The sequence below is a fragment of the Cyrtonyx montezumae genome, unplaced genomic scaffold (genome assembly GCF_038088225.1).
Source record: "Cyrtonyx montezumae isolate F1298 unplaced genomic scaffold, pur_monq_1.0 scaffold_11, whole genome shotgun sequence".
Classification (NCBI taxonomy): domain Eukaryota; kingdom Metazoa; phylum Chordata; class Aves; order Galliformes; family Odontophoridae; genus Cyrtonyx; species Cyrtonyx montezumae.
Genome location: NW_027071837.1, coordinates 161,564 through 186,528, shown reverse-complemented (window position 1 = coordinate 186,528; position 24,965 = coordinate 161,564). Strand labels below are relative to the sequence as shown.

The 24,965-nt window shown below is 43.4% G+C and overlaps 3 protein-coding genes across 5 annotated transcripts in view; 2 read left to right on the top strand and 1 right to left on the bottom strand.

The window, feature by feature from the left end:
* LOC136044103 (heat shock factor protein 3) overlaps positions 1 to 24,965 on the top strand; it is a 136,402-nt gene that overhangs the window by 80,483 nt on the left and 30,954 nt on the right. The gene's annotated exons all lie outside the window — the stretch shown is intronic.
* On the top strand, positions 454 to 15,685 carry LOC136044101 (rho GTPase-activating protein 20-like). Of its 2 annotated transcripts, XM_065729187.1 has the most exons (14): positions 454 to 533; positions 3,066 to 3,236; positions 3,826 to 3,975; positions 5,319 to 5,360; positions 5,991 to 6,075; positions 6,943 to 7,020; positions 7,409 to 7,475; positions 8,279 to 8,467; positions 8,915 to 9,090; positions 9,610 to 9,771; positions 11,032 to 11,141; positions 12,035 to 12,224; positions 12,838 to 12,952; positions 13,538 to 15,685. In XM_065729187.1, the coding sequence occupies exons 1-14, from the start codon at positions 454 to 456 to the stop codon at positions 15,265 to 15,267; spliced, it is 3,345 nt and encodes a 1,114-aa protein (XP_065585259.1). In that variant the 3' UTR covers positions 15,268 to 15,685. The 2 variants fall into 2 exon arrangements, with proteins under 2 accessions (XP_065585259.1, XP_065585260.1); XM_065729188.1 differs by lacking the exons at positions 454 to 533; positions 3,066 to 3,236; positions 3,826 to 3,975 and having other exon boundaries at positions 5,328 to 5,360; positions 5,887 to 6,075.
* LOC136044423 (adrenodoxin-like) lies at positions 20,329 to 23,437 on the bottom strand. The gene is made up of 4 exons (XM_065729747.1): positions 23,249 to 23,437; positions 21,691 to 21,815; positions 21,028 to 21,157; positions 20,329 to 20,769 (listed from the first exon to the last, which is right to left on the bottom strand). The coding sequence occupies exons 1-4, from the start codon at positions 23,425 to 23,427 to the stop codon at positions 20,649 to 20,651; spliced, it is 555 nt and encodes a 184-aa protein (XP_065585819.1). The 5' UTR covers positions 23,428 to 23,437; the 3' UTR covers positions 20,329 to 20,648.

Genomic DNA, 24,965 nt, shown 5'->3' with positions numbered 1-24,965 from the left:
TGGTACGAGGACTGGAAAGGTTGAGTAAGTGTCTAGTTTGATTTTTCCATTCCCAGGTTTTCAGATGAAAAACATAGCAAATACAGCATTTGAAAGATTTCTTTGGAAACTGTTTGACCAGTTCTCCCAGTGCGAAAGCGAAGGACTGACAAAGGATGTTGTCTCAGCTCCCTTTCTTCATGTCAGTTTGAAATATTTTGACATCAAAAATACATTGATTCACTTTGTTGGCTGTGAGAACTGGAAGTGTTTTAAGTTAGGGAAGTTTGAAGTGTCCCACATATATATGATAGTTGACAAGCATTTTAGTAAGGAAGTGAAGCATCTCAGATCATGGTTTACAGTGTTGAGGTTTGATAAGCGTTGGCTAGAAAGAAGAGAGATAGAGTGCAATGAGTAGATCTGCTTCCAAGGTGACCAAACTAAATGCAACTTATTTTTCTCTTGCAGAAGATGAAGCCCATAGCCCAGAGAAGACGATCTACACCTTCTGCCATTACTAAAGCTCTTGGCAAGTCAAAACACCATTCCAGGTAGAGAAAATACCTCTCTGACTCCTTTTTCCACTTTTCTGCCTGTGCAGGTTGAAACCAAACTGTTTTTCAAATTCCTTTAGCAGTGTCAAAGACAATTTGTTCATGGACAGATCTGAAAGATCTTTGTGTATGTGCACATATGTCATCTACACTATCAAACAGCAAAAAAAGCATTATTTTCCACCCTCTTGCTGGACTGCAAATGAGCCAAGCTTCCTGTGCCATTCTGGCTGAGCTCAGACAGCTCTTTAGCTGCCATGTGCATTGCTGTTTAGTCTGCCACCAACCCGCAGCAGGCAGTGGTATGAGAAGCTGAACAGAGATAACCTAAGAAATTAAACAACTGATGTCAGACAAGCAGAAGCAGAAGATGCCCAATACAGAGCAATATGTGAGAGCCTCCTCTGTCCAGTGCTGCATGGCTGTGGATGAGAAGCACAACTGGGAGGTGCTGGATAGAGAATTTCAGTGCAGAGATGCCCCATATGGGCCTGACTTTATTCTGCAAACTTACCCTGATTTGGTAAAGAGCACAGTCATAGCAATCCCCTCAGCCTGGACTGCAGTGAGAGGCTGTGATTTGGTGTAAATTAACGGGGAAAGAACTATAAATGGTCTTAGCGGGTCTGGAAGGAGCTGCTCCAGAGAGAACAAGGCAGTGCCAGCTACAAGTCTTGTCAGGAGAACAGGCAGCCACGGGAAAAAGAGTCCTCTGGGCAGGTGGTGTGAGAAGAGTATGCCTTAGGAAGGCACAGTAGGACACATGCTGCTATGGTGCTTGCTGCCTTGCATACCAGTACTGCCAGATCCTTCCTGTGAGCATCCTGGCATTCTGCCAAACACATCCCTGTCCAGCCACCATCTGGAAACCCCACAGGAGACCTCTGTGTCCCCTGCTCTGCATGCTGGACTACAGGGCTGGCTTACATGCTTGCCTGCAGGTAAGGTGCACATTTTTGCTTTGTAGATGGGAGGATCTCTATTTCCCTCTGACAACAGTTGATGGGCTGGTTCAGCCCAGTCTTGGTATGAATGGGGTGGGGGACTTACGGACCCACACCCCAGGCAAGGGGAGAGGGGAAGGGGGAGAAGGGAGAGGGTAGGAAGATGGGCCTAAAAACAAAACAGTGGCAATGATCTGAGGAGGAAAAACTAATTTACTAAATAAGATACGGGAATGTAAAGTAACTCAATATAATACAATGTAATTGTAAATTACATACAAAAATGTAAATCAAATAAAGTGAGAGGGTATCTGAAACTGAAGTCCTTACTCTAAAGCTGAAGGCAAGACAGCAAAGGAACTTCCACTGCTGAGATGAGCAGCAGAAGAGGAAGTCTCTGGAACTTGCATGCAGTTTGATTTTTGCCTCTTGGCGGAAAACAGGAACACAGAGTCCTCCGGGGTATGGAGTTCTGTTCTGAGAGCCAGGTGCCCAGAAATTCAGCAGTACACAGATTAAGGGCATTAACTCTTTAACTCCCAGTGCCTCACGTGCTATCACAATGTGGAGTACTGATAACAAAAATCATAAAACCATAACACCTTCCATCTCTGTAAAAAATCTAGGACTAATGAGGGGTTAGCAGGTTCACACAGGATCATATACACAAACGTGGTCACTTAACAAGACTTGGCAAATGACTATTGCTTGTGTCTTCAGCACAATCTCACTTGTAGAGTGAGGGTAGACCCTGGACTGTGTGGAACCTGTTTTATTGCCAACACTGACAGTGATAACCAGGAAGCAGAGGCTTGTCAGGACTGTACCTCCCTGGGAGTGCTGAGGAAAGTGCTGAGAAGCAAAGAGATAAGGACACAATGGAGTTTTTCCACTTGTGGAGAGCATAGAAAAAGGATCCGTTTCAATCCCAATGGCTTCTTGCTAACTGCGATCAACATGCATCAACTACTGTTGTGTTGTTGATTTGGTTTGGTTTTTCTTTTTTAGGGGGGGGGAGAATGGTCATCATCTAAATCAATTGCAGAAGAGATGAGGTGTTGGATTGCAGCCATGCAAATGAGAATCAGATGGCTGGAAATAGTTGAGTATATGCAGTTCATTTTCTTTGTGCTACAGCCTTTGCATTGACAATCAGTTTAGTACAGATGGGAAACATGGACAGAAATGAAAAAGAAAGTCTCCGTTAGCATTCTCTCTCCATGCCAGACTGAGCACTGCTGAGAGCCAGGAACTGCCTTGGGTTTTCCATGTTAATTTCCAGTCACAGCTCACATGCCTTTGCATGAAAGGAGTGTTTTGTATGAGAAATAACTCAAAAAAGAATATGTGAACAGCTTGACTTATCCAGATTTGGTGTAGACATTTAGGCAGTTTTCCATCTGAGGCTGGTAAAATTAATTGGGCAGAGGCAGGCAAATGCTGTTCATAATTGAAGGTAGTAGAGGCAGTGTTGGGAGTTGCGCTGGACAATCAGTTCTTTCCAAAACAGTTGCCGCTTCAATCACAAAACTTTGCAAGAAAAGCTGCTGATAAAGTCATACGATTTTTTTTTGTCTTTCTCCAGGGAAACTACACTTTCTTCTTCCCATTCAGACAATGGGCTGCCAAGTGGGATCTTCAGAAGCCCAGGTTCCACTTTCATCCTGGATGAGCGAGTACAGCTAACTGTGGGCTTGCAGACACAGGAGAGACATTTGATCTTGTTCAGTGATATGCTGATCATTGCCAAGTCCAAGTAAGGGGAATTTGCACTTGCTCATTCTTGCTAGTACGTGCTGTTGAAGCTAAGCTCTGAGCTATTTTTGGAGTAGGCATCAAAATAACTCTTCTTTACAAATATGGATCTAACATGTTGCATCCCCTCCTTTCACGTTGGGAAATTCCTCCTGGTATTAATGTTTCACTCCATTTCCCTAAAGGAAGATTGTCTAATTGGTTTTGCCCTTTTCCTCTTGGGATTTCTTAGAGAAATTGCATGAGGGCAGGAGGCAGTAAGCACAGAAAATTGATTCTTGATCTCACTGTTTCTGCCACGGTAATGTATATGTGAAGAGCTTAGGTGACTTTAATTGTTAAAAAGACAATATAGGTGATAATTAGCTCAAATCATCACCTGCCTGTATCTCTAGTGAGTCATGTTTCCCCAAACCATAGCTGTCAGACTGGAGCCACCAACCACAAAATCCACTTGAAAAACTTTCTTGCCCAGATGTTTGGTTTTGGAGGGCTGTTACTGCATCTGCATGACTATAAGGTGGCATGACCAAACACTGGGGGTCTAGATATTAGAATATGACCTAAGAAATGCATAATTTGAATTACAGATCTTCTTCCAGCCTAAAGCTCAAAAAGCAAGTACACCTGACTGAAATGTGGACTGGCACCTGTCTCACTGAAGTAACAGAGAAAAAGATGAGTCCTGAGAATTCATTTATTATTGGCTGGCCTACCATCAACTATGTCGTCACCTTCAGGTATACCATCAGACCTCTCTTTCCAACCAGGCAGCTGCCCAAGTCTTCCATGTAACAAGTGAAACAGTGACTGAGAGTGCAGAGCCCTGAACTCTACCACAAAAACCTCCCATCCCCACTGAGGATTCACATTAGGCAGTGTGGTAGTAGCTTAGATATTGGAAGACAGGTGTCTTAAAGAAGTATCTGCATGCTTTCTGAGAGCCTTTTAAACTAGAGCGCCAGGCCTTGAAATTGTTGTTGAACAAGGACTGGCCCCACTGCAGAATATCCTGGAATGCCACATCCAAATCAGCCTAGCAAGTTTGTGCCATCATTGTTTCAGTACCTACCAGCAGCCATTTCTGAAGGAGATTAGTCCTAGTTTAAGATTTTTTTTCATTACAAAGAACGGTTTAGTTACATTACTGAAGAATGCCAGATGGCCTCTTGCCAGGATTCAATTCCTTTACCAGTAGTGTAGAGCAGGCTGGAACATAGCCAGATCGTGTCCAAATGCCATCTCAAAGAGGCCTGAACTCATAGAGCTCACCAGAAGGCAGGTGATCTTTTTATTAGCCTGAGCTCAGTCTAGCCTGGCAAAATTGAGTCTAGAACTGGTATATCCACACGGAGCTCAGGTAGCTGCTAGTTCAGGCTTCTCTGTGTCACACTCTTTCATGAAGAAGGGAGGCTAGGAGTAGTCAAGGGTCTTTGTGACTACAGGAGTTCTCCTGACTTAGCTAGAAGAAAGAGCTGATGTAGCCTAATGCTTTTTCTTTTGTGGGGCAGCTGTTCTGGTGGACAAAGAAATTAGAAAGATACCCTAGTTTTGTACTACCTTATTGTGTCCAAGGGTCAGGATGGTGTCTCCCAGGTGGATTCCTGGGACTCATGCTCTGACATGCCAGCAGTCATTTGTGCTTTAATCCAAACTTGAAACCAGTTCAGTTTCCTTCACACTACTGAGACCTGGTCAGCCCTTGTTGGCAGTAGAACCTTATAGGAACAATGGACATTGGAAGGGAAATAATAGTAGAAAGAAAATAATAATTGAAGATCTCTGAAGGAATAATAAAGGCCCACAAGATGAGTTAACTCCAGCATCATAGAAAGACACTTGTTCCTTATCTGTACATGTGCTACCCTGGACAGGAAACGTAGTCCAGTCTGTTATTGGGATCTTTTTGTCATTATTGTTGTTGGTTGTTGAAATGGGACAGAAGCAGGAAAGGACTGTGCTTTTGTTCCAGGACTTTGCAGGAAAGAACTTTGACTTAAAGATATATTTGGGTGCAACTGGGTAAAGTTTCCAAAGGCTGTTACCTCCTTGTTTGATGATCTGCCTCCCTTTCTATCTTCAGCTCAGCTGACACAAAGGAACGATGGCTGTCTGCATTACTGTGGTAAGTGACCCTTCTTTCATCCTTTATTCTGGGTGATTCCTCTACAGTCCTTGGAGGAAATTTGTCATGGTATCAGGTTGCCCATGATTTTCATCACAGTAAGTGTATAGCTACTGCTTGAAATATCTGACTTTGAAACCTGAAGGTAGAATCCTTGTGATAAAGCAAAATTAGTGTTGACAGAAAAGATGAATGCTGAAATGTCACAAGTGGTATTGAGTCTTTTGATGATTTTTGATTTGATTTAAAATTTGTATTTCATGACATCTAGAGGTTTTGGTTAGTTTTTTGTTTTGTTTTTATGTTATTTTCACTAATATCCAGGCAGAGGGGGAGAGATTACCTCATGATTATATGGAAAACAGTAATGATCAAAAAATGATGGAGTGTGTTGTACTAGATCTGTCTATTTGCATTGCAGTACTGCCATGTGGGATTTTGCTTGTCTAGGGCTTCAAAGAAAGATAAAGAAGCCAGTAAGAGCTCTGTTGTTATTACTGTTGTAATTCATCTATGTTTATTACAGAGCCAGGGAGCTGGTCCTTTGGACCTCTTGTATCCAAACCTTTGAGCTCATCTTGAGTTTGCTGGGGAAATTGTATTCTCCCCTCCTTTTCCTTTGACTTTCAGGCATATCAGTGAAATGAAACAGAATGAATATCTGAAGAATTTAACCCTTCAGATCTTTGTGCTGGATGCTGATAACTGTTCTTCTGTAAGTAAAACTAAAACTTTGTCATTGTACTAGTGCTGGATGGAGATCCATGGAATAGTGGAGGGAATAGTGGAGGCTGTGTTGCTGCTATTGCAATCCTTGTTTAAAATGTAAGTCTCACCTGAAGAGGTTCAGAGAGTGCCCACCTATGCAGCTGCATGGTTCCTGCTGGAGGCCCTCTCAGAGTGTTTGTAAGCTTGGGAAATAAAAAGATATTGAGACCCTTATCAAAAAGTGTCATAATATTATTTTTGACCTCTGGTATCTGTTCTGTTTTCATTTTGCTTAACTTCATAATTGGCAATAGTGTGTGGCAAAGTGATCAGTAATTCCTATTTTCAGTATAGTAAGTGGAGGATATTGATCCTGAAAGAGTCGCTGCCTTGTTCTGAAGTAAGGTCTCTTAATAGTGTGCATTTCTAGATTTCATGCCAAGCTTGGTAGGTCACTTAGACCTTCTGGCAACTCTCCCATCAGAAGGGAACTGAGGGCACCCTTGATTTATTAGCATTGTGCTGTGTTTACGCCTTGCAGTGACAATGGTACTAGTTTCAGTCAAGTACCAATATGATCAAATACAGTATCTGAACAGCACCCAGTTCCTTTGTTTTTTATTGGATGAAGTCTTTGGACTTTATAATAAATCAGTGATAAATAAGTAGTAAGAACAGTTTTCATAATATGTCATCTTTAACAGTGATTCCATTGTAGTTCAAATTAGCATGAATCTTCTATGAATATTTAATAAAGACAACCAATAGACAGATGAGTGATTTTTTTTTTTTGCTGAGTTTTCAAGATGTAAGAAATATAACCAATCTCCATACCTTCTTAATGACTTTCTACATTTTCTGTTTTCCTTTCTAGACCACTACCATCAATGTGTCCAATATGGAAACTGCAGAGAGTGTGATGAAGAAGACACTTATCCAGCTTGGACTTCCTGTAAGTGACTTGCAGAGACTGCCAGATGCTAGCTAGGGAAGCTGTCAGCATTCAGGTTTTGGGTCAGTACAGATGTGGAGGAGTCTTCATTTGCTGTAGTTAACCATGAAGTCATTGATACTTACTAGACTAGAAGCAGTCTGTTTATGTGGTTGCAAAATTCTAGAAGCACAGGTATGCATACATTCCTATATTAAATTCAAACTTCATGAAGCAGCCTTCCCTCCCAGCCACATGGCTGTCCAGGAGTTATTTGTACACGTCTGTCCTACTCCTTGTCTCATTCAGTTGATTTTTCTGCTGTTTTCTAAATTGAGTGCAACCTCTTGGACCCTGATCTAGGCCCTCTTCAACTGACACTGTTCTCTTATCTGTTCTTAACCTCCAGGGTAGGACAAGTGACCACCATCTCTGGGTGATCTCAGGAAAAGATGACCCTGCTTACCCTCTCATTGGTATGAGTTCTCCCATTTTCTCTAAATTGTAGCACCATAGAAACAAGTGAAAAATGACACAGGTATATGTGGCAGAGAAATTTTATAAACAGTGCGAAGAAATACTGCATTTGCCCGACACTGTTAGATGCATTTAAACTGCCTCTTGCTTCTATGACAGATGTATCAACTGTTCAGCTGTTTCTCAGACTCTGTTTCCTACAGCGTACTGCATTGTCACACTGAATGGGTTATCCCAACACTGCATTGTATTTTCAGTGATAACCCAACAGACGCATCCCCAGGCTATCCAAGAAATGCATGTTGGTTTATTTAAAAGATCTAGCTCCAAAGACCACATAATAATTTTAATACCATTATTTTTGGGGTTCATTACACTTCACGTTTGTTTACTTATGAGTGTTTATTGGTATTTTCTAAGTCTTATTTCTTGTACCTGCCCAGTACGTACTAGGCTGTCACAGTGAGGTAACTCCAGCACAGAAAAATGCTTACAGTATGTTCTTGATATAATGGGGCTCAAAATCTATTACAGTGGTTTGCTGCATAATGTTCTGGAGAAATGGTAACAGAGAGTGGCTGGCTGGGTTTAACATGCTGAACTTAACTTGTAAAACGGTTATGACATATGCACAGGTTCATCCTGGCCTCTTTAGTCCTCCGATGGAGGTTTCTAGCAGCATTGTTTAGAGGCCCAATTGGACTGGCAGCCATTGGATGTGTCTGCCTACTCTTGCCCAGATTTGGAGTTGCTTTCATGTCTGCAGCTTTACTTGCTTTTTACACACCTCTTCAATCAACAGGGCATGAACATCCATTCAGCATCGCATTGAACAGTCTCCGGGACTCTGCTGACCAGCAACAAGGAACCCACAATCACACTCTCCTGCCTGATGGGAGAGAGACATCCCTCCTTGAGCAACTCCCAAAAGAGAAACAATGTCAGTTTGTCCTGAAGCCCAGGCTCCAAGCTCCAATGCAACTGAGAAGAGGTAAGAGCTCCAGGAGTGCCTTATAACCAGAGTGAGATTTTGCTGTTTTCATGTCAATGCCAAACTCTTCTTGGCACTGTATGCATATCCCTTTGTCACTCTCATACTTGTTTGCATGCATAGAGGCCAAGATTGCAGAGCTGCTAAATTTGTCAGTGCAGACATTCAGTCCTTGATTAACTTTCAGTTGCAAGCCATACATGCATTTCATAGATGGTAAGGTTTCCTGAAGAACAGTGGATCAGTAAGAGTTTTGCTGATGTCTGAGAGATGAACAGGTGGTTTAACTTCTGTGTGTCCCCTGGCTATCCTTGTTAACAATGTAGTCATTATCCATGAGATGGTAGAAAGTCCTTGTTTTGCTGGGATCTCTGCCTCTGCTGCAAGTCAGTCACTGGCCAGTAGGAATGACAGCCACACGTGTAATAAAGATACGTTTTCTTTAAGAGTCACTACAGAAGCACACCAAGAGGAAGAAGTCCTTGATTGACTGGGCCCTGCGGCGCAGCACCAGTGCACCCACAGACAGCACTCCTTCACAGTCACCTACCACCCCACAGAAACTCTTCGGCATGTCTCTGTCCTCTGTCTGTCCTGATGGGATCCTTCCCAAGCCAATCATGGTAAGAATTAGCTTGGGCTGCTCATCCCAACATAAATGCAATGTGTTTAGCCTAGAATTTAAAGTCATTTGTGATATCTACAAGGACTGGTTTGAGAAGATAAATATTTGTTTGTGATTTAGATCTAACAGTAGCACAGGTAAAAACATCCTCTCCTGTGTAATCTGTATCACTTGTTGTGTAGATATCCATCCCATTTCAATGGGCTTATCCAGCTAAATAGCACAAGTGGAGAAGGATCAGTGCCTGTACTCTATGTACTGGTATATAGACAGTATCTTGTTTGCTACGAGAGTCCATTGGTCTCTCACATGCCAGGGGATAGGAGCACCCATGTGAACTGTACCTGCAACTTTGCTGATAGTCTGTTGTCTCTGATCAAGTAATGACAAACCTCTTGTATATCTGTCCTCTTTCCAGTGCTGACCAGCTCTTACACTAAGTATATGTGATCTGTAAGATAAACAAACAACAGGGGGAAGTGTTTGGCTCTTATGAATAACTTGGGCTTTTTCTTAGGATATGCTGCTCCTGCTGTACCATGAAGGCCCCTCTACTAGGGGCATTTTCAGACGTTCTGCCAATTCCAAGACTTGCAAGGAGCTGAAGGAGAAGCTAAACTCTGGAGATGATGTCCAGGTGGATGGAGAGTCAGTCTTTGTGGCTGCAGCTGTAATCATGGTGTGTTTGGCCAAATAACTCAGCTATCTCAGCTAATCATACCTTCCTTTTAGTAAGGAAGCAAGATGAATCTTTACAGAGAGGAAGATTCAAGGCAGGGCACTGTAGGGGCTTTTGCACAGAATATTTTCTATCAAGGCACGTTCTCAGCTGATGACTTCACCCATCTATGTGCATAAAGTTATCTTTCTGACTTGGTGGAGGTTGCTTTAATATTCAGGTATGTTCAGAAGCCCTCTTGCCAATGTTTCATTTTGCACCTTTATTGTACAAAAAAGCCTCCAGCAGCAGATATAGTAGTGTTTACTTCCTAAATAACCATGGCTTCTATCTAGGAATTATCTCACATTCACAAATACTGTGCCAGAGCCTGAACTCATCAGTTCAGATGCTATACATACACACACACACACACACACAGCCACTAAGTCCTGTGACGATAGAAGCATAAGTGCTCTTTGTCCTTTCTTGGGCACACAGAAGAGAGTGGAGGGAGACCTAGATGATCTTGAAGGTCCCTTCCAACCTAAGACATTCTGTGATCTTATGTTGGAGGACATGTGCCATTTGACTGTAGTTGTGCTGCATTGTCCACAGAGAGGCCATACTCATAGGTGGTGATTAGGCTCTGGGCTTTCACCCTCTAATCAGATAAGTGAGAGGGAAAACTGCTACCAAATCCAGTCAGAGACATTGAGTTGAGTGGGGGATGAAGATAGAGTAAGATTCAAGTTTTAATAAGAAAAAGCCTAATGTTTCCACTGTCAAACCTGATTAAATGTGGTTAAACCTGACTAGATTTAACCTGACCAAAACTGGTCAGAACCATTTAGGAACAAAAGTGCTAAAAATCAACTTGTTTCTAGTTTTTGCTGCCCTAATATAAAAAGCTGTCAGACATGTACAATGCAAGACATATGCTAAGTCCTTGCAAAGTCTTCTCAGGAAATGACAGTCCTTGTTGATTAGAAATATTTCAAACAGAACTATGTACAGCCTTGACCTTGTCCTGGTGAAGGGGGCAAGCACAAGGGCTGGTTGTTCATTCTCTTCTGCCATAAACTATGCACACAGTTCTGTAATGCTGCAAATGAAGAGCCCTGAAGACAGCTTGGTGAAAGCGGGGAGGGAGGGAGAAATGTACTTGTCACATTTCATTTTATCTTCTGCTTAATATGAATAAACACTGACTATATACATCGTGACACCAAAACAAGGTAAAACTGACCAGACTGCTCTGCATATATATATTTAATTCAGGATTTTCTCCGAAATATACCTGACAGTGTTCTATCCTCAGACATGCACGGACTGTGGATGGAAGCTGTGGATACAGAAAATCGGGCACGTAAGATTGAAGCTATCAAGAGGTTTGTAAAAGCCTTTATAAAAACTTTATTTGGTGGAGAGGTGGAAGTGTAGGGCTCTAATTGCAGACTCATCTTCTGGGAGATTCCTGTAGCTGCTCCAGGTCACAGTAGACCTATTGCTGATTGCCATTGCCACAGATCAAGCATTTTCCATTCAGTGGTCTTTGGTTAACATTTCTAACCCACAAAAAAATCTTCAGAAAATCAGTTTTTTGATTAGTATTTCAAACTATGAGAACAAGTAAATGGATAAATTGCAATAATTCAGCCACCAGAAATACCTCAGATATTAGTGGAATTAAATCTCTAACAGTTATAATGTTTTTGTGTGCATAAAGTAACGCTGATCATCATACTGGCAGGTAGAGGAAACAGCCTGTCCAAGATGGTCGATGGAACTTTGAAAGCAGCTTTACTGCCTTCAAACTGCTGCCCTGTGCAAGAATAGTCTATCAGAGCAGCAAGAGGAACATTCAGTACTCTGAAACCCTTCTAATTAGTGGTTTAGCTTAGTTTTTGAACCTTGCCATTTGACTTAGGTCTCCTTGCATTTGTTGCCATAGCAAAGGCACAGGTGGTGGCTTTCATGTACTGCTGACATGGAGTTGTACGCATCTTTGTTTTGTTAAGACATTATCGACTTCTACCCTCGAGTTCTAAGTTCCTTGGTTGTAGAAGGCTCTGTAAACAGAGTTGTTGGGCAATACAGGTGTGAAATTGTGACTCTCACATATGTTGTAGGGCAGAGTATCTTTCTTCATCATCAGATGATGATGTCTCACACTGGTTGCAAAAGCTCAGAAGGGGGCAAACACTTTGGGAAGCAGCCTCCAGTATTTGATGAATGGATTTTTATGAACAGTGCTGTTTTTCTGTTACCATTCTTGGAACAGCTTGGTCAGTCAGCTGCCAGAGGCCAACCTTATCTTACTCAGACACCTCTTTGGAGTTCTTCATCACATTGAGCAGAATTCTGTTGTGAATCAGATGAATGCGTTTAACCTGGCTCTTTGCATTGCACCCAATATGCTGTGGCTGCCCAGTCCCACAGGGCCTGAGGAGGAGAGCAGGTCTACAAAGAAGGTAATCTTTCATAGGTTTGGTCTTGTAATTATCTTCTCCTTTTACCATTTTTTATGGGCACTGTATCTTGTAGACTGAAGGGAGGCATAGTATCAGTAACATTGCCAGCTGAGTGGCATCTGGGCTTCATCCTTTCCCCTGTGCAGGATGGTAGAGCAATTTAGTCACTCAGATTGCATAGGGTAGAAAGGGAAGCTGCAACTGCTTTACCAGCTGAAATTCCCTTCAGGATGAACATGCTAAAGAAAGGTGGGGCAGCTGGACTTAGATAGTGCTATTTCATCTGAATCTAAAGCTATCTTGCAATGACAAAGTATGCAGTAAACATGGCAGCGGGGAGGAGTCTTTGCTTGTAGCTTGTGAGGTGTTACAGATAGCAAGGAAAATCATTGAAAGTGCTTTACCTGTCTCACTTCACCAATTCACATTCTTGCCCCAGGTGTAGTTAATAGAGAAGAATTGCTGCATTCTTAAAAGGTCTTTGAGCAAAAGATTCTGTAGGAAATTATATATGTTTGAAATAAAAAGGAACTCTGGGAGAATTGCGTGAATTGCATTATTTATCTCGTTATATATTTGTTATGCTGACTTTGTAAATCCATATCTTTTCCAGGTAGCCATGTTAGTACAGTTTCTGATTGAAAACTCAGCAGAGATTTTTGGAGGTGACATTGCTTCCTTGTTTCAAAGACCAGACAAAAATTCCAGAAATGCAGAGAAATCTCTTGGTAAGTTGGTGGTATTCTATTTTCAAGAAATTGTTAAAATCTTTTTAAGAGGTAAACAACGCAAATCAGTTTGTTTCTCCTTCACCTCTGCCAAAGAAGTGTTGAAGAAACAGCTGGTTTTGATTTTCCCTTTCCTTGCCAGGCACAGGTGAGAGAAAAGGGGGAGGCAGAGGGCTGAACTCTCACAATTCAAATGTGTCCCTGAACATGGGACTTTCTCTGTGTCTGATGTTCAAGCTATTCCTACCATTCCAGACTGAAGTACTATCACAGGAATGTATTGTGATCTTAGCAATGGCATGTCCTAGCAATGTTTTCTTCCAGATAAATTCTGTAGGGCTACACAAAATGGTTGAATGGAGATTCACTTTTCTGTTAACTATACTATGAATGCCGGCTAGTGGTGAAAGCTTAGATTGTCAAGACAGAATTAGTTTTGTTCCCAGTGTTGATAAAGTCCCTGGAAAAAATAATGGATCATCTTTCTCTTTCTTCTTTACAAAATGGAGTTGATATTTCTTATGCCTTGGCTGTAAGGTACTGTGGAGACGCAGACAATTGATTAAATTGTGTTTTCTACTCTAGGAATAGAAATAGCTCAGAATGACGATTCCTCTGATGAGCTGGAATTCTCTGCTTATGACCTGGAAAGACCAAAGCATTGCCTGATACCTGAAACAGATGACATTTTTGAACCACCTAGCGGTTTGTTACTTGATGAGGAGCAAGAAGACTGGGACTTGTTCAGTGAGATCACAGCCTGCTACCAAAGCAAAACCCAGAAGAATGCCAGTGCAGACAGCTGTGACCTCCTAGAAGAGGAGGGTTCCTTCTGCTCCATTGGATCAATACGTTCACTCATCCCAGCCAGGAACCGGTGCTCATCAGAGCCCAGTGTCTGCCTTAGCTCCCAGCTTCCTGCTCAGAGCCATGAGCCAGTGGCCCGCCAGTCTAGCTGTGATGCCACCATCGTGCACAGCCACACAGACTACATCCACAGGCTCAAGCAACTGCAAATGGAGAGCCAGAAGTTCGTTGATGAAGGCCTTAGCACGGAGGTTAATAACGCCAGGCAGAATTTGTGGCACTTGCCTCAGACCAGTTCTAGGGTGAAGAAGCTCAACTTTCAGAAATCCAACCTGTCCAACAGGTCCAGCTTCTCAAGCTTGTCTTCCACCACTACATCCCCATCTGCATCCTCAGTTAGCTCCCTAGACAGTGCTTTCTCGTACTGCTCAGAGTCATCAGCTGTTAGTCCCACAGATGTCTCCTCCTTGTCATTCATGTTTGGCACATCTGCCAGGCTTCAGACTGTGTCTCCCAAGATTGCCAAGAAGTCCCTGAAAGAGTGGCACAAGTCCCTCACCTGTCCTGCACTTTTACATCCATGTGACTTAGACAGTTGCCGTGAGTATGAACCCAAGGCTGTAGACAGCAGACGCTGTTTTGGGGAGAGGAAAAGTTTTCCTTCTGTCAGCAGAGCTGCAGCGGGAAGCCCAGCAGCCAACACTGACTGGGAAAAAGAGGAGAGACAGCTGGGTTTTATGGGGGTGCCTGGTCCAAAGCTCGGAAGCCTGGATTATGCCGGTGATCTGGAACAAAATCCTCAGTGTTCACCTGATGGCCCAGCCAGCAAGGAATTTCTGCAGACCAACCAGGAGCAGCACAGGGAGAAGGTAGTGAAGCACATTGAAATCAGAAGTGTTGATGCCTGCTCTCCAAGCCAGGAAAGCCTGAAACGCACCAAGATAACTTTTTACATGGACCCAAATAAAGAATATTCTTGGGGATCACTAGTGGAAGAGGAGAAGGCCTCGACAAACACCAGCAGTGACTCACCCAGCAGCCACAAAGAGCAAAGCACATCTAAGAGCTTACAGACTGTGAGAGTCCATATCCCCCAGACAGTGTTTTATGGGCAGAATACCCCCCTTGTCCTGCAGTCTGCCTCCAGGCAGCATCACTATGAACCAGCAACCTTGTCCTCACAGGCAGAGCACAAAGAGAGCCTCCAAAATGCCTCCACTCCTAAGGAGCTGGAGAGCAAGCCAGTAGAGGTGGCACAGGTGCCAACCCAGAGCAGGGGTTTCAATACGTTCAGCCACACCATCCGTATCATCCTCCCTGCTTCCATTCGAAACACTGTCAGGGAATATTTCAGACACGAAACCAAGACCTGTCCCATGGCTGAGGCTGAAGCAGTGGAGAATGAACTTTTGCAGAGCAGGATGGAGTGGCTCAGGAGCCAGCCACTGGCAGAAATGGCTGCTGAGGAACATGATGCAGTGGCATTTGCAGAAGAGACATTTGTGTAGGGAGATGGCTGCAGAAGAACTGATTAATAATTTTTTTTTGTGTGTATGTGCAGTGGAAAATATTCTGTAAGATATGATCAAGGTGAGAAGAATCTAGCGTGCTGCACTGAGCTGTAAGTGTAAAGTATGCTAATGCATATGTAACGTTGGAGGTTTACAATTCATTTTGGTTGGGTTGTGAGTGTTGTTGTTTTTTTACTTGCTTTTTCTACTTGAGATACTTCAGCAACTAGGTGTCGAGTGGTCCAAGTGTCCCTGAAGTTGCTAACCTGCATGGAGCATGATTCCACTTCTTTTTGAAGCAGGAAAGGAGAAACTGCTTTATTTTCTTCAGTCATTAATGTGTACAGATGACTGTAAAACTGAGGCAGCAAATACTCTATCAGAATTAGTTAATAAAATTTAAGCTTGCATGAAATTCTCCACTATTCCCTGTTCAGCACCACCATTCGTCCAAAAGAAGATTCTTCACCTCCACCCCAGAAATCACTACGTCTTTCTGCTTATCTTCCTTTTGTCTCTCAGGGTAGAACTCTGTGTTCATTACTACTTAATGTTAGACTCCAGAAAGACCGAAGGGAGCCCAAAGCCCTGCTTTCACTGACTAACAGTATATCTTAACCCAAGGTTCTTTCTTGTTTATTTATTTCCAATTAATTGTCCATTGATTCTTGTTATTTCACAGAGCCACCATTACTCTGAAGGACTCTAGCTCTGTTGCTTCAACAGAGCTATGAATATTTCATTTCCGTGATGTCCTCTGGGAATGGCTGATCCTTCCAGTCCTAGTAAGAGGTGATCTCTCTTCTGTTAATGAGAGTAACAGTTCAGGATGTCCTTTTCAGAGGCAGTGTGGATGGGGATCGTAATCAAATTCTTAGTTACGCAGAAAGGGGCCCAAGCAATAGTTGGTTTTGGTGTGAAGTCATGGTGTTGTGGAAGTAGTCAGGAAAGCTGTGAAGGTGTCGAGTCAGTCTAATAAGCTGAGATAGTTCAGTCTTTAATGGTACAGTTAAAGCAGTGTCAGAGAAATGCATTCCCACTCACCAAAGCACTCCACCCTGTATGTGCTAGCAGAATTAACTATGGAGAAGTGCCAGGCAAGTAAGTGGCAGAAGGCTGCCACTCTTTAGTGGCAGTGGGCTCCTAGACCATCGTGATGCCATTCAGGACAATGCTCAGAATCGCTTTTGCCAAGATGGGACTTATCAGATTATGGTGCTGCCAGGTAAGCTCTAAAATAAGCAGCACCACAGTAGTTAGATAGGAATTAAGAAAATGATGGGAAAAGTCTCAAAGATTAAAAGGTTCAGGATATGTAATTCTCTCAGAGAGACAGCCCTTTTCCTCAAGACAAAAGAAATGCATCATTCTTAGTGATCAAGTGGTAGTCCTTCTGAAGTACCCTTCTTACTTAGTTACTGACTGTATACCACCACCATATCTGAGGGTTGCTTGACACCCACTGTTATTCAGCCCTTGCAATGAGGGAAAAGCCACATATGTAAATGACCTAGTAGAACTCTGCAGGTGCTGGTCACTATCTGTGCCTGGGACCTGGTCCAGCACTATGAATTTACACTCTGTGATTTCCAGGGGGAGGGAGGGAAGCCCAGAGTCCACATCACAAGGTGTACAGAAAATGTTTTGTCATGTGCAGTGTTCAACTCTCGTGTGTTCTCTGTCCCATCTCTCAGTAGTGGCCCTTATATGATGAGCGATGTACACAGTTGTAATGCAAACCACCAGCTGTCGTTTTCCTGACACAAATACTGAAGAGGCACAGGTTTTGTTTTGTTTTCCCCAGACCTATGGTTGTAGCTATTTGAATAAAAGAGGCACAGGCTTGTTTGCAATTTCGTGATTGTCTTTTGTACCCCTTGCTTCTCCTCCTTTCCCTCCTTTCTCTGCTTGTGTAGGGGTGCCTTTAGAAGACCAAACCGTGCTGTGACGCACGTGCTTCCCTCACAAGACCTGCAAGGCTGACCTTTCCTGCCAAGGAACCCCCTGCCATCTCTCTTGTTTCTCTGTAGCCATCCTTATTTGGGATTCTCTCTAAGGTAAATGGGCCCAAATAGCACCAAGGAGAAGGCAGTAGATAACATTACTGCTGTTTTAATGAAATGTAAAATCATCCCTCAAAGTAGCCCTCTAAAGGTTCAAGCTAAAGTACTTGAAGATCTTCACTGAGATTTAAGTGAATTTGAAGAGAGGGCTCAGTGAGCCTGACATCAGCCACAGCCCCTTGCCCTAATACCTCTCCTCACCAGGCAGGGTTTTTCTCCATCGCTGAAAACATAGTTTGAAATGAACAGCTTCCTGAAGTGATACTGCAGTGATGCAGGAGGCTCACAGAGCCACAGAATATTGCAAGTTGGAAAGGATGCAGAAGAATTCAGTAGATCCCATCAAGAGAATGGCTCTGCTACATCAACCCTGACCCGGAATCAAGTCACCCATAAATGGGTCATCAAAAATCATTGGGTCCAACTCCTGCCCCCACCCAGGACAACCTAAAAATCAAACCTGGTGTATGGGAGATTTATCCAAACACTTCCTGAACTTCCACAGGCTTAGAGTCGTGACCACTGCCTTGGAGAACCTGTTCCAGTGCCCAGATTGCCTGAGATGAGAGTTCTGTTTCGGTGACACAGGTTCTCGGCTTCAGCAGAAGATCACGGTGATGTTCCCTGCCTGGAGACATGGAAGCTTCTGTCACTGGTGTCAAGGTCTGCACAGACAGGCAAACCAAATCTTAACAGGTTTTACAGGAACTCCTGTAGAATGAGTAGGTGCACTCATCTTGTTTGTGTCTTTTCAGGAAGGGGAAACAGCACAAAACATTATGAGGTAGTTATCTATACTTGGAAAACAGATTAATCTGTGTTGCAAACAGGCTGACAGAATGCAAGCTGGCTCAGTAGCAGGGATGGTTTTGGTTCAGACGAGGAACTGAACCAAACGCAAAGTAAGAGCTCTGAATTTCTGTCATCTAAAAGAATTATGAGCAAGTTAAAAAGAAATTTGTTTATAGAAACAAGGGGAAGGGAGAGGCAAAACAAATTTTTCTCCTCTCAGGCTGCCTAATACGGGCACATTTCTGTGGATAGTTCCTCTGACCCAGTCTTTTTTTTTGTTTTGTTTTTAACAAAGGAAAATTATTAATAAAAATTTTACACAATTTATCAGAAAAGATAAGACAAACTCCTGATCCCTGTGGGAGCACATGGCTGCACTGCAGAGACCAAGGTGTTCTCCCCATTTTTTCAACTGATCCTACACACCTGCTAGGTTAGCAGAAGCTTTCCCCTTACTTCCAGGCCAACAAAATACGCAAATTATTCACAGAATTCCTAGGGATAGAAGACTGAGAAAGCCAGTGAGAAAAATTTCACAGCACCCAGTTTGCTCAGAACAAATGATGCCAAATACATTGTTTTGACCCAGAAAAGTGACATTTTCCTTTAATGTGCAGCCCTCAGACATGGACTCAAAAAAAAAAAAAAAAAGGGGGGGGGGGAGGGGGATTTAGCCCAAGTTGTCTTGACACACCCCAACTCTGGGTTCTGCTGGGCGCAGTCACTCAGGCAGCCATATAATACTGTTGCTATCTGGGAAGCAAGGAGCATTTTTGTTCCCATTTCCTCTATAGATCAAGGCTAAGACACTCCAGATCGTTTGCCTTGTGGAGACAATGACTCACACACTCCAGCTTCTCATTTCTGCTTGGCATGTATAATTTTGGTCTCTTATCCTGTAGGCTGACAGAAACCATGATGGAAGTGCCCAGGGGCAGCTACAGTTGCTTGTTTCAACCATCTTAATTCCATTTCTGACCTGCCTGCAGTCAGAAAAGTCAAGTCACCATCTACTACTTTGTGGCAGCTGTAAGGGTCATACTTACCAAAGATTTTGCTACCTAAATTTCAACACAAACAGCTCTACAAACACCCTACAAACATTTGCTAAGACCAGCGCCACTGGAAAGGAATGTAGCAGTCACTACTCGGCCCTTTGAAACCAGTGGCTATAGCCTCACTCAGCATCCCAGCAGTGCACGGCTTCATGCTGGGTATAAGGAAATTGCATCTTTCAGCAGCACCCTGCAGTCCAGCTGCAGGCTCACAAACTGGAAGCAGCCAATGAGTACAACTGCAAAGTCCCAGACACTGCTTTACAAAGGGGTTGGGGCAGCATCAGGAGTGAGAAGACACAATGGTAATTTCCCTGCTTTCATTAAATCTTTTGCAGCCTATGGTAAAAAACAAACAAATGTGCAGCACCAGAAATTTTTCATAGTGCACAACTTTCTCTTAGTTTCCTGACATTCAAGTTTGTATTGATTTTTGCACAACCGACCAGAGCAGGAATCAAAGTCTGAGGCGTGGGACTTACAGGATGTCACTGCCTGTGACACTCAACCACAGTGAGATGAGCAGAGCTCACATCAGAATTACTCCTGCCTGCAGGAAAAGTGCAGAGGTAGCACCGAAATTGTCAGACATGGGTAGCTGCTCTGAGATAGAGCCAGTCACCAATTATAGTGTAAGACAGCGAGGAAGAAAGAACATGAATATGATGAAGTCAGTGAAATTCAGGTTCAAGCCTCATCCTCCTCTCGCTTTCGTGAATTGTTGGTGTACGACGAGCTCCACCTCGTGTCTGAGCGCGCCCTCCGCCGTCACATTCCCTCGTCCCATAAACTGGGACAGCAGGTTACTACATCTAAATTCCCCTATAGGCCAATTCTGTTGCAACCAGACTGATGTTACAAGCATGGAACATTTTGTAGATCTAAAAGCCTGATTATTAGAATTGTATTTTATGTACACTGTAGTACAGTAAAAAGGAAATGTAATTGGAGAAATCAGCAGATCATAACACATGACAATTCAGTGACATGCATTCAAATGTTCCCGCTAAGCAAACTAAGCTTGTCCATGTCATCAAGTCAAGTAATCAGTCTTGCGTTCAGAACAGCTATCTTTTCTCAAGCTTCCCAAACTGGGAAAAACCTGCTCTGCAGTTAAATAACTAAACATCACGGAATTCCCAGTAGCTACATAGAATAGTGAAATCCTTTTATTTAGAAGGAGATGACGAGCACAGCACAGATGTTCACTGCCACCCACCCAGGGAAATGTAAAGCCATATATTTTCATCCAGTTTTGCTCATGAGAGCATTTAAGCATTTATTTAAGACTTGTGTTGAAAATCCTAGCATTAAGCTTTGCTTAAATAAGAGATTGGCTGAACAGTCATACATACTAAGTCAGACTTCTACTGGCTACTGTAAACCTGCCACAGAGCACTAGTATTAATGTAAAGCAAAATTTCCTGCCACACCTGAAGGGATCAGATTGTTCAGGACTTGTTTTTGGTTACTGTTTGCTTTGCTTTCCAACCTCCAGCTGCCTCCGAATGTCTGATACTTCCACAGGGACCTGCACTGTCAGACCGTTCATCAACTTCTTAATGTGCACCTGGCATCCAAGGCGAGATCTGAGAAGAAAACATTAAGTAAGGTTCATTTGTTTCCACAGTAAAGCAAGAAACTCCCAACTCACATTGGAATATTTGGTCCAGATTGGCTTGTCACAGAAGTTTGTTTGTTAGAGGTAAATGAGCCAAAGAAAACAGCTCTAGAGGTACAATTGCAACACAGAACAAACGTGTCCCGTTGGAAAATGGGTGCCAAACAGGTGCTAAGAATCTGCCTCAGAGGTGTGAGCATCTACTGCTGTTATCAGTTATACTTACGTCTCAGTGAGTCCATATGCCAAGTCCAGCATGTCCATCTCTTCATCTGAGATGGCATCCAGCTTTTGAAAGGCATCCTTCTCAAAGATGAGGTGGCAGGTGGAGCAGGCTAATGTCCCTTCACACGCACCTGGTGGAGAAGTGAGGGAGTAGCAGCAAATCAGAAAAAAACCATGGGGCTAAAGGGAGATGATCTTCGGAAATAATGGGAGAAAAGGTCCTTTGACAGATCTAGAGCATGTCAAAAGAGAAACTAGAAGACACAACAGATGAAGATACACTTTAGCCTGCCTCTTCTCTGGGAGGATCGCGATTTTCAAATTCACACTAACTCCAACCAACCAGCCATAGAGCCACTGGCATCCCAGTGGCAAAAGGTTGGGTCAGTGTGGTAAGCCAGCCCAGCGAGCACCTGATGGGGAAGAGAATCTTGGGAGCACGTGGATGTAAATTGGGACCCCAGATTATACAGTTCAAGGAAAGCTGACTGCATAGCTAAGTGCTTTTGATTAAATTAGCAGAAGAGGTGTATGCATTCTCCATGTGCTCCACGGTCTCATCAGAACACAGTATTGTGTGTGCAGTTGTACTATTCCCAAGCACCCACTGGTCACAGCACAGACACATAACTCCTAAGAGTGCATACTCATCTGCAACACCTACCAAATCCATCAATGGCCAAGTTTTGGTTGACTACCACTTGCAGAAAACTCTCCCCTTCTTTGGCTGTGGTTGTGAGTCGCTCTCCATCCCGATTTATAAAATGCACTGTCACTGAATCTGCAGAGCTGTAAGAAAAGTTTGCAAAAATCAGAGGAGAGCACCTTCTCCTGCACATCCAGGAAGACGTTCAGGCTGTCAGTTCTCAGTGGGAATGTACAAATTAGAGAAGTTCAAATTTGAGCTGACCCAAAATTATTCGCTTTTTACCAAACTTCTCTCAAAATAAATGTTCAGCTGTGAGTGAATAAATGCAGAGGTTCTGCACTGCCTCTGCTTGGACTGGTATGTTCGTAGGCAAGGAAAGCTTTAGCATGTCTTTGGAGCCTGGGATGTTAATCCCAAATGCAGTAATAACAAGAAAAGTCCACAGGATCAGATTATAATAAGCAATAAAGGATATTGTCTTTCACACATGCTTTCCCTCTCTCTTCCCAAGGGAATTACTTGTTGGCCATCCCTTTTCTTCTCTTTGTTCCTTCACAAAGAGCCCACTCCTGTGAACTCAATCACAGGGAGCCTTCTTGCGATAAGACCTGTTCAGCCCAGTTCACAAAGCAACCATGCTGAGCAACCTCCTCTGTGCTGATACAGGAGAAATAACTGGTTGTACTGACAGCCTATGGGATTTAATCTAGTAGTATTAAGGACAAGGCCATCATCATCACTTAGTGCTGACATATGGAAACTGCATCTACAAACAAGAAGGAAACAGCATTCACTTAGTCTCTTCCAGATCAGAGCACCATCTGACCAATATCCACAGCACAGTTCAACTCACAAACTCAGCCACAATGAGCTGCATGTCCTAACCTACGTAAGCAGTCTCAGCAAAACCCAGCATTTGAAGCCTGGCAGGATGGAGATGGTGTGGTCTTGGTACAGCCCCTGGCACCTATAGCCACTATCTCAGCAGCTAAGCATTTGATCTACATTTCCCATATCTCTGTCAGGAGGAACCTGCCAGGAAGGCACGGCAACTTGCAGTGGGGCTTCCAATTGCCTAGAGAGAGTACTTTACTTTCTAGGGTGGCAGACAACACCAGTTCTCCAACTCAGCATTTACAGCAGCAGAGACAAGAAACGTGAGAGAATCTGCAACTTGCAGAACACCCCAGTGATCATCTCACCTTCTGCATATCAGGAACGCCCAGCTAACTGACCTGCCTTGCCTACCTTCCCCATTCCTCAAAGGCTTCTAACAGGACCTCAGTGCATGAGCTCATGTGCTATGTTGTTACATTCATACTCAGAATCCAGGCCACTAGCTGTGAACTCCATGGCTCCAGAAGGTTCCAGAAATGGGAGCAGTACCTCTCACAGATCAGCTCCATAAACCATCTTCATCCTATCAGCACATACTCAGCCTCATTCACCACTCCCTTACTGGTCATGCTTTGCACTAGCTTCCTTCTGCAGGGGCCAAGGTATACATCAGTGCATTTCCCTTCTGAAAAGGTCCGTCCTATTGCAGTGGTGTATGGTTCAGGATTTTACTCACCTCGATTCCTCAGGAGCACCCTGGAGCTTGCATGTGGAGCTGAAGCCTCTTCTTGACACTGGCTTTGATTGTATGCGATTCTGCTCTGCCATCTCACAGAAATAAACAAAGTGAGTTTTACTCACTTTCAGTCCACCTAGCAAGGGCCGCATGAGCCCCAGGGTGCCTTGAGCTATCATGCTACTTAGGTCTTGCTTCACGTCTCCTGGAATGTCTTTTGTTGCAAGGCAAGCTGCAGTTATAAATACAGTTGAGAAGGAAAAAAAAAAAAAAAAAGTAGGACAGCCTCCCAGTGGGGGGGGGGGGGGAGGGGGAGGGATGGACAGAAGGACTGTGCTTGAATCTTATTGCTCTCCAGCCCACTTGCGATTGTATCAGGGCACTCACAGGTACTGAGAGAAGTACTATAATGAGCATCATTTCCTCATATCACTCCCCAAGGAAGATTTGTCTTGTTTTGCCTTCCAGACATCCCTTTTAAGAACTAGCCCTAAATCCAAATTTTAGGATCAGTGCTCAGTGCAGTGTCTAACCACATAAGAGGACAGAGAGAGGGTCACAAGCTGAGGGATGGAAGAGCAGTCTGATGGGAACACTGAAGACCTGGAAGATGGTGCCTTGTGAAGACTGGTGGGGGACATCATTTCTTACGCAAGCAGGATGAGAGTAGACTTAGACATCCTTTTGACACGGACACCAGCTGGCCACATCATTGCCTTCCCCAGTACTGCAGGCTTCCAGCTGCAGAACATAATATTCATTCACATACTTCACAGGTCAGACGTGAGAAGCAGCCACATTAACATTTAACAGTTCTTTCAGCTGTTAAATTCTCTGTTGAAAAGTGTGATAAAGGCACAGATAGGTATCACATTTCACATTAACTTATATTCCATGGTAATGAAACTCCTGGAGAAGAAACCCCTAGTTTGTTTCCAGAAACACTGGCATTACTTTGGTGTACCCTCTGTTCCACAGTAAACCACTTTACCTGAGAAGCAAAACGCTGCACATGGGACAGTTTCAGGGGTTTTTTTGTTTGTTTTTTGTTCGTTTGGTGTTGCTTGAGAACATCTCTCTCATCTCAGGATCTTGAATTGTCTTTAATAGCAAATTAACAGTTCACCATTAGTTAGGATGTTTGATTTAATCAAGTCTTTTAATGAAGTAATATAACATTAGCTATAGCATAAGCAACAACTCTTGAAATTTGACTCCATATAAGAGAATGAATTTAAAGCATAAGAATGAGAACTGGCTGGAAAACATTCCTCTCTGCATGCATGCACAAACTGTGTCCAATCCTGCCTTCACTTTTCAGGCACCATCAAGAGATGCAGCAGGCAACCCAGTGATCCTAACAAACAAACCACAAAGCATCGTATTTCTCCAGCAAACCTTGAAATGAGAGATAAACTAGATATATGTGCAGCAGTTTTCATAGCAAGGACATTAGTATGTTTGCCTGGCACTGACCTCTCTCCTTGCCAGGAGCTCAGAGCACAGCAAGTGGCAAATCAATGCCACCAGATGGGAGAGAAGAAAGCCTGGAGGGGAAAGTCAGGTCTGAGATAATCACATCCAGTCCTGCAGAGAGGCAAGAAGCGGTTTTCTTGTGAAAACAGAAACAGCCATGCTAGGATGGGATGGAACCATGTCCTTTACTGAGTTCTGATAAGGTCTTCGAAACAGGGAGGAAAAATGCCTGTTGGTGTTG